The sequence below is a fragment of the Atta cephalotes genome, assembly GCF_000143395.1.
Source record: "Atta cephalotes unplaced genomic scaffold scaffold00001, whole genome shotgun sequence".
Taxonomy (NCBI): Eukaryota; Metazoa; Arthropoda; class Insecta; order Hymenoptera; family Formicidae; genus Atta; species Atta cephalotes.
In genome coordinates, this window is record NW_012130065.1 from 11581400 (window position 1) to 11591494 (window position 10095).

At 32.6% G+C, this 10095-nt stretch overlaps 1 protein-coding gene across 1 annotated transcript in view; it reads right to left on the minus strand.

Annotated features, from left to right (window-relative positions):
* The window catches only part of LOC105627050 (transient receptor potential-gamma protein), a 97727-nt gene that overhangs the window by 10123 nt on the left and 77509 nt on the right, over positions 1-10095 (minus strand). The window contains exons 7-11 of the mRNA XM_012208332.1: positions 8811-8959; positions 7449-7644; positions 3553-3723; positions 2568-2802; positions 357-477 (exon numbers count right to left, since the gene is read on the minus strand). Of these exons, the coding sequence (XP_012063722.1) occupies positions 357-477; positions 2568-2802; positions 3553-3723; positions 7449-7644; positions 8811-8959 (872 nt within the window). The remainder of the gene's footprint in view (positions 1-356; positions 478-2567; positions 2803-3552; positions 3724-7448; positions 7645-8810; positions 8960-10095) is intronic.

The window sequence follows — 10095 nt, forward strand, 5'->3', positions numbered from 1 at the left end:
TGTACTTCTACTACTTACTTACTATTATTACGTCCGTTCCGTTCCGTCGACGACGGACGGAGGAGTAGTACGTTAGTAACGTAACGTAATATATATATATATACTACTTACTTCTCTCTTCTTCTTCTCTCTCTCTCTCTCTCTCTCTCTCTCTCTCTCTCTCTCTCTCTCTCTACTGAAATATTATTTTTCACTTTTACAATTTTCTATCAAAATTTTTTATACCTCTTGCGTGTAAAACCTCTCTCGTTGTTACTCCTCAGAGTAACAACGAGAGTTACGAAACACGTGATATCGAGTTTAACGAATAATAACATGAAACACGAATACAAGCGCAAAATTGAAGGAAACCTTACCATTCCACAATCGTTGGTGCGGCACCTCTTTTCGTCGGCGCTGGTTCGTGCTCCACGACATCATGTCCCATCCAATTACCGATCACGCTCTCTATTCGCTGACTAGCCAGTATTAACATGACTACACAGGCAAAATTATGCGCATTCATCATCGTTAAAAATTCAGAACAGTCGTAATTTAAACGTAAAGTCGGTAACGGTAATGATAGATCGTGCAACTTGACTCAGTTGAGACAGAATTCATTTCAGCAGAGATTTAATTCGCGATTTAATATCTCAGACGTTCAATATTAGAAATTAGAGAGCTACGATTAAAAAACGGTTCCTTAAAATCTCTTTGAATGAAAGAAAGAATCATTTTAGGTCTAATTAGTTATAATAATTAATGAAATTTGTCGTGTTAATGGTGTAAATACATAATCGAATGAATAGCAGAAACCAAGCTAAAGATGTATTGCTCGTAGTTGAACGAGCAATTAATCTCGGAGCAGTAATGCTCCTTAGCCGTCCGAATTCCATACATTAGTGCACGACTATTATTGGTAGCGGCACCAAAAAGGTATTTGTAAACTGTTTGACGTTCGCAACATAGATGTTTGTCTACCAACGTGCCGGAAAGTTAAATACGCCGTAAGAAACGCTGTTCGTCGTTCTCTTTCCTGAATATTTCCGCTGGATGAGTCATATTGGATATCGTAAACGCGTGAAATTATTCGAATGTTGCAGATGGAAATCCGGAAATCATTAATCTATGAAATACATTTTTTCTTCCTTTAATATAATAAATATTACATAATTACCGTCAAAATGGTTTTTTTAGTTTTGGTTTTAAGAAGATTTTACAAAAATTTTACGATATTTCAAGTCATATTAAATTTAGAAACTTAAAAACTTATGGAAATTTACGTGTTATCATATTTTAAAACTGCGTAGTTGCACAGACACAGTTTAAAGCATAAATTTCACACATTGAAAAAAGTCATATGAAAAGATATAATGTATAAAGTTTAATATCTCTCTCCGAAATATGAAACTTAAAACATATTTCTAATTTTTAAGATTATTTAACTGTAGACTCCTCCTTTTTTCTTCTTTTAATTCAAAAATATTATAAAAGTGACTTCCATTTTAACAATATTTTTTAAATATTTATATGCCTTGGATGCCAATTAAAAATTATTGATATAAAACTGACATTTCATCTATGACGATTCAATAATATACATTTCGAATGCATGTAACCAGATACATTCAATCAAATAATTACTCTTATTTTTGTTTAATAGATAGAAAATTTAACTGTTCACGTTAAAAGCAAGATTCATTTGTTAGTTTCGCGTGAAAATTTCCCCGCGGAATTATTTGATTAGCAAGATAACGTAGTAGAGCGAAGGTTTAATTGTTTCACACATTAATGAAATGCCACAACACAATTTAAGATAATGAAAGATGTATGCACAAGTATTTAAAATTTTCAAACAAATATTTTGAATATTCAAATTTTTTAGTAGATTCTGCAAAAGTTGTAAAAGTAAAAAATTAAACAAATGATTCCAAAAAAGCTAAATCAAATATATTGCGCTGAATTTTCATATATTGACTTTCCTAACCAAATAATGATCAAATATTAACTTTCACAAATCAAATAACGCCGCCGATTTCGAAATTTCATTATGATAAGGTATGATGATTATTTGAAATTATTTCCATGTATCGACTAGAAATCACCTCGATTATATGTATCGATTTCGAAAACAAAAAAATGTTATATCGTGCAACTATAATTGAAGACCGGAAAGAGAGATGTTTGTAAGAATGGATGGTTAGTATCAAGCTGATTCAGCGGTGCAACCGATATTTCCAGAGTGAACCGGATATTTGGGTCACGCTGATCAAGTGTGGTGAACAATCTAGGAAATAGCAGGTTACGGCCGGATGTCGTGCCAAGTGGTTAGATTTAAAGCGTGACATAAAATCGCCCTAAGTATGAAACCGGCCTGTTATCGAAATGTTTCGTGCGTATCACGAAATGCGTATCATGTGGCATAAAAATTCATTTATCTTAACTTCTCTTTAAATTTTTTATACAGTTAGTGAATGTGAAACAGCGATTTACATTCGATTTAGTTGCAAAGTTCCAAAGTTAGACTTTATCTAAATAAAATTATGTCGCAACACAAGCTCTCTTGTAAAAGATAAAGATATACTTACATAGAAAAGTGAAATATGACGCAGAGTGACAGATGAATTTGATAAATGGCTTCCTCATGGTTTTGCCGATCATGCTATGGGGTGCAATAATGTAAGCTACGCTGAAGAATGGAAAAAGGACACCGATCCTGACGATCTCCAGCGCCTGGAGGAACATGTTCTTCCTTCGAAACCCCGGCAGACCCTCGTACCAGATCGATGCCAGTAGCTGCTGTACGTTAGGATGCGCTACGAACTGGAAATATCCAAGCGATATTGACCGACAGTTTCTGGTCATGCGATTGAGAGAAGGTGGCAGCTTCTCACGCAATCAGAATTTGAACTGCAATTACTATCTTCCAAATGTCATCCTTAATTATCACACACTAATGAACGTTTTACGTTTTTATTCCTTTAATCGTTTAATCAAATTAAATATTCGATTATTTTTGCGTCAATGCTCCAAAAGTTGCAAAATGTTACAATAATTGATGATAAATTTGTGATATAATTGTTACTTTACGGATATTTGAAATGATGAAAATGTCTCGATAAAATATGATGAAAAAGTTGTAAAATAAAAAATTTTTCACAGATATCAAAGCTCCAACATCATAAAATACCAGAGAAAAAAACTTTTTAAACAAAATTACAATAAAAATTAATTATAGTAAAATTAATTATAACAAAAGTTTAAATAAAATTAAATATAATAAAAAACCTTTTAAATAAAATTTTAGTAAGAAATAAATTACATTTTGAAACAAATAGATTCAAACGGAGTTAAATCTTTATTGTAATTATTTAAATTTTTTTCAGTGGATTCTTTTACATTGTCGCTTCACACGGGAATTGCAAACCGAGAAAAAATTCGCGCGCTTGATAAATTTAAATAATTATATTCACAAATACGGTTTTCATTATCGAAGACAACAAAATCTATTTCTAATTCCGTATCCGGTAATTTAAAAAAATTGTGAGGTTTACTTTCATTCGCATCTCGTACCTTCTTTTGTCTTAGCTTAATAGCTAATTTTAAGCGATTAAGATGCATCCTCTCTCCGTGCTCAAAAGCTGGTCCCGTTGGATCATGATTCAGCAGGACTTCAAGCTCGTAGGAACTTCTAGTGTGGTCCAGCAATGCAGTCGCGAAGTCTTGGCACTGTCTTCGGAGTTCCTGAAATCACCACGACAGTTGCTGTCAATCATAATACCGAAATGCAATTTCGAATGCATTCTCTCTGAAGCAGCTAATTTCCTAATGTCGCTGAAAATAATTCTCCTAATTTCTCTCATAAAGAGATCCTGCCCGCAATTGCTCGATATTCCTGAAGGAAATTCGGTAGATTCTTCGCGTTGTCTCTTGCATGTCGAGAATTGCGAGCCGAGAAAGAAGCGTGCGCTTGACAAAGCGAAATCGAACTTCCAGGGTTTCTGCAAAATCGACAAGCACGCTCAAGTTTCTATCCTAATCGTTTTCAGTCTTACCTCGACTTCAACTGAATTCTCGTTACGCACTCACGCGGATATAGGTATTTCTGCGATGTGTGCATTGTTAACCAAAAATCGCCGCGAAAAGTTTATACTCAACTTCATAAAAAGGCAAATGATGAAATTGTGTCGTTATATTATAATATATTTTTATTTTCGATTGCCAGGCAAATATTTACATTACCGATTACATTATCGATTGAAAATTTGTTTCAAAACATTTCGTATCTCAATATAACAATTTTCGATTTCATAAAATGCTCTTTTGATCGAGCATATCGGGTTTTCTAATGTCATTTAATTTTTTACAGTTCAATATACGTGCGACACAAAAGAAGCCAAAGAGCAACCAAGCATGAGTAATCGACGTGATTGTAAGGTTACACATTTCCTCTCTGGAGAAAATCATCGTTACTCCAAATGTCTGCAACATCAAGTTACGGACCATTCAACTCAACGACATGTCATAAACTGAAGTTATTTTGTGGGACGCGAAGATATACAATATGATATTTAACGTGTTCCTCAATATTTTCCTACGAGAAATGTATCCTTTTTCGACACATGCAGATACGTCACATAAAATTTAATATATTCAATCAATAAATATATTGAAAAAGAATTTATTAAATTTTAATAAATATTTGTTTGAATGGTACTGACTAAATATGTATTTGATAAATGTAAACATATATTTGGTACAAGAATTATTAATTCGATTTAAGTATCATTGATTTTCATTGATAAATAATTATTTACTATAAGTACATGTTTCATTAGTATCTACTCTTTAAGCAAATATTTATTACAATTTAATAAATTTTTTTTAATATATATTTAAAGTGGATAAAAGATTACAAATACAATTAGCCTTTAAACGCCTTTTCGGTATAATATATGTACTTGGCTTTTTTCCAATGCTTTTTTAATGCTTTTTTCATTCCTTAAGTCTGTTCTACAGTGTGCTTTTTGTTCCCTGTTTCTTGCTTTTTACTATTATTTACATCTTTTTCTTTCTTTTTTCTTTTTATCCGGTTTTTTGTTTTAGATCGTCCGAGATAAAAGTTAACGAACTTCGAAAGAAACAAGAAATATATAACAAAAAATGCAATTGTCAATAAAATAGTTGCAAAGGAGAAAAAAAACAAAAGGTAAAAAAACAAAAACAGGAAACAAAGGGCACATTATAGAATAGGTTTTACAATTTTTTTAATAATAAAGATACATGCATTCTCTTAGTATTTTATGTTAATATCTGACGTTTCAATTAAAAAAATTGTTTCCAATATGCTTATTTTTATGAAAATTATAAGCAATTGAACTTAGTTTTGCATATTGTTATATCCAAGTGTATTGTTCCTGTAGTGTGATCATCTAAGAGTTAACTTCAAAAATAACGAATAAAAATAAAGCAAGAAAGAATGGAAGAAAAACGGGAAGTATTTGCGGCAATTTATCACAAGCTTCATTCACTTTACTTTCGAAGTCGTCTTCATCGAACTGATACGTCAAGATCGGCACTTGAGAGATGGGGAACGATACAATAGCAAAATGGGAGTAAAAAGATAGAATTTTCCAAAGAAAAAGAGGGTGAATAAGGAATAGAGGGTCAAAGAAATGAGGCTGATGGCGGTGTCGAAAGAGTACAAGGAGAGCTATAGAAGAAACTGGAACGTTGACGAGGCTGAAAGAGAGAACAAAGGTTGTGGCAGGGAAACTATAAAGCAACTCGATAGCGCCGCTGCTCAGTATATTACTACTGCGAAGTGCGATTTATGCGTGTATAAATCAAAAGTTCCTCGAGCGTGGTGAGCATTTAAACTCTCACCTCTTAAGCACCGTAAAGAATCGGGAAGAAGAGAAGCTAACATAGAGGAATGCGCTCGAACAGAACTTGAGAGACGAAACGAACGGAAAGGAAAGCATGGATGTACGATGGATACAGCTGCACGACTGCTGAATTAAGGAAAACACGTGTTAATTGTTGTGACTCGCTAACCGAGATAAATTTGTTTCGTAAAACCGGAACACCGCTGTGAAGGAAGAAACATCGCCAAAGGAAGCAGCGCATGTGTCTTAATCTGTAGTTTGAAAAGTGAGTAAACCATTCGAAGAAATTTTGATCATTTAATTACCATATATTCATGATATATTTGAAGAGTTATAATACGTAATTTCCAGGGTTGGAAAAGTTACTTAAAGTAATTAATCTAGATGAATTAATCAAATAAGTAAGGAAAAGGCTAATGGTGGATGCGAAGATTTATAGCGATACATGTAAATAATATTTTTAAATGTCAATTCTAAATCTTTCAGTTATATAAATTATATACGCGCTGCTTACTGTCGAATTAGAAATGTAATTCAAGCTGAAATAATATTATAATTATCGAATTGGTAATAACGCTACTAATAACTAATGCCTTAAAACCTTATAAATATAATAATTTATTGAGAAAATTACCTCAGCCAGATTATTTTATAAAAAATAATTCATTATTATTACTATTATGTACTTTTTTTTAAATAATTGATTAATGTTGTTTTAAAAAAAGTATCTCATTATCAATAAAATATTAAAAAAATTAACAAATCGTTACAATTTTCATTTATTGAGTTTTAATGACGTTTTTTTTAAATGGTTTTTTAAATTAATTTTTTCAATTGTCTATGTCGCTTATTGATTTATAGTTCAACAGGAAATCTATAATTATGTGATTAATCGTAACCTAACGTAAAGCTTCCTTCTTTCAAAACTCGTTTATGCACGTTCCATATACGTATACATTTGTATGAAGTAATGATAAAAATAATTATTAATTTATTATTAAAAAAATGGAACAGTGATATCATTAACGGTATTACAAATAAGGAAATGTAACATCATTTCCACATCTATTCATCTATTCATTACTGAAAAAAGTATAATTGTAACGGTAATAAGATTGGAAGTAATGCGTAATTTTCCTAGTAATTTCAATACGTATAGTATTTCGATTTGTTTTAATTCTTTTTTTACTTTCGAAATAAGACTTAACGAGAACATATAAATATCAAGTAATAAAAATTATAAATAATAAACAAAACATTTTTTAAAACGCTTTCAAAAAATATTAATCGATAACGAATTGTTAAAACAACTGTTAGAGTGTTGCGTATGCAAAATGTCGATTTTATGCGAGTCTTCAAGTAATTTCTGAAAAAGTAATTTACAATTTACTATCGAAAAATTGTAAACATTTGACAGCAAGTGAAATATGTTTTTACAAATAAAATACATCATTCGATATTTGTTTTAAAAACGTTGCATAGGTAAAATTGAAAGTTTTGGCATCAAACATTTCATAAGCAAAAATTCAATGGAATATTATTTAGGAATATTCATAAATGTAGAAAATATCAATTTCTTGCCTGATATTCGCATTTGAATTCGTGCTCCAAGAACGAAAGTCGTCGAAGTTCCCAAGAGAGTTCAAAAGCAGTCAGAATAGGATCCTTAGACGACAATGCTATCAAAGACGGCGACGCCAATGCCCGATAGGCGTTTATTCGGCTCCTCGAATGCCTCAGGGAATCCTCCATTCTCGATGTCACGCACTCATCGCATCTAAAAGAAATAACAAATGGCAACAAGTCGAAATGAAAACGACTTGGTGATACACTGCGTTCACCGTTTTCTCTAATATTTCCCAGAGCAGCCATGTGTCTCGTGATGTTACATCATCTTTTACGTTGAAAAGACCTCTTTTATCAACCTTTCAAGGCGTTATGCGACGAAAAGTCTAGCTTCGAATTGAGAAAACGCTGACCGCTATATATATTTCTTTTTATATCACGAGTATATGAACAAAATAAATAACTTTAGATATACAAAGAGACGACTTTAAATAATACTTTTTGTGTAAATTTCGAGCAAAGGAACGATATTTCTCGAACAAAAGCTGTGCGCTGAATGATGAATGTAAGTACTATGCACTCGGTATAGCTTTTGTCCGAAAAATGGCACCTTTTCACGCCAAACTATTACGAAAAATATTGTTGTTCAAAACTGCCCCGTTTGAAACTACTCCTGTATGTACGAGTATTTTAGTCAAGCAAATACATATCGTTGTTACATAACGCATTACGACGCAATATAAAGTTTTTCCTCTGCTTTTATCGATTCAAAAAATTTTCTGCAGTTTCAATGCACAGAAGCTTAATGTAATGCGATTATCACAGATTAAATTTTCTTTAGAGAGAGATGATGGTAACGCGACAATTATGTACGCTTAGCCTAATTTAATTACGCTTTTGTCGCGTTTGTATACAAAGGAATAAGACGATAACTCAGCCGAGGGAATCAATTAGCCAAAAAGAGCGCTCTTAGTTAAGGATCAAGCACTTTTAAAGCATTTATAAAAAGTAACTTTGTTGAGAGATAAATATCAGAATTTTTAAATATTTACATAAAATATTCATATACTTTTATTGTCCATTATCTAATTTTACCTTCTACTTATTAAATATAAAAATATAAATATAGTATCTCAAGAAAATTAAATTATTATTAAAACAAACATCTCGATTTTTTATCACAACTATAAATGCTCCAAGAGATGCTCTGTTAAAACGTTCAGAATGTTAAGAAGTAAGCCATAATATGCAAGACAGTAAGTATTGTAATATATAATAATATCAAAAGAACAATTTTGACGTAAATTATTTTCTTTGTACGTTAAGATCCCTTAATTTTCTTTCATAATCATAAAAGCGTTTAATAAATCTTCTTACCCACAGCGAACATCGTGTGGCATCGGCAAAATCGATCCACGATCTAGGAGAATTTTTATAATTTCGTAGTTGTCCCTGTGGGCCGACAGGATCAATGGCGTGATGTCGGGCGTGAACGTGGCTGTATCAGGAGGTAGAGCCTCCCAGCTCTAAAGAATTAAACCGCAAGTCATTACTTTCATAAAATTTTGTCGCTTGACAATCTCTCTCATACGTGCATACAAGCAATTTTTCATTTAATTTCTTTGATCTAAAACTATTATCCACAGATCGCTTTTTGCAATTCTTCAAAGAAAAAGACATAGTGATGATAAAAACTATAAAAATGATAATAGTACACATTATATACATATAGAATTAATGTACATATTTAATAATCAAATAAACTATTTTATAGTTAATACAATTATAATTATAAAATAGTTTATTCAATAGTTTATTCATTATATTAGGTGTACAATTTTGCGTCCGCCGTTTTCCTATAGATGGTTTTAGCAGTAAGTGGTGGTCGAAATAAATAGATCATAGACGTCATACAATAAATTTGGGTATCTATCAACATAACCCTATAGAAACATTAGTCGATTTGTGTCTGCATCATAAAGTTATTCTCGATTGAAAATGTCAGTTTATGAGTCAAATTCTCGTCATTTGCGGGAGGTTTTAATTTTTTGCTTCAATATGAAGAAATCTGCGGCTGAGGCTCATCGAATGCTCTCAAATACTTATGATGAGGCCGTTATTAATGAAAGAACGTGTCGTGAGTGGTTTCAACGCTTCAAGAACGGTGATTTTGACGTCCAAGGTCATGCTCTCTATTTGGTGGGACCAGCTCGGCGTAGTGTATTATGAACTGTTAAAACCGACTGAAACAATCACAGGCGATCGGTACCGAACGCAATTGATGCGTTTGAGCCGAGCATTGAAAGACAAACGGCCGCAATACAACGAGAGACACGATAAAGTGATTTTGCAGCATGACAATGCTCGACCCCCCCATGTTGCGAAAGTGGTCAAGACATACTTGGAAACGTTGAAATGGGAAATCCTACCCCATCATATTCTCCAGACGTTGCTCCCTCTGACTATCACTTGTTTCGATCAATGGCACACGGCCTGGCTGACCAGCACTTCCGGTCTTATGAAGAAGTAAAAAATTGGATCGATTCATGGATAGCCTCAAAAGATGACCAGTTTTTTCGACGTGGGATTCGTACGCTACCCGAAAGATGGGAGAAAGTAATGGCCAGCGATGGACAATACTTTGAATCATAAATGTATAACC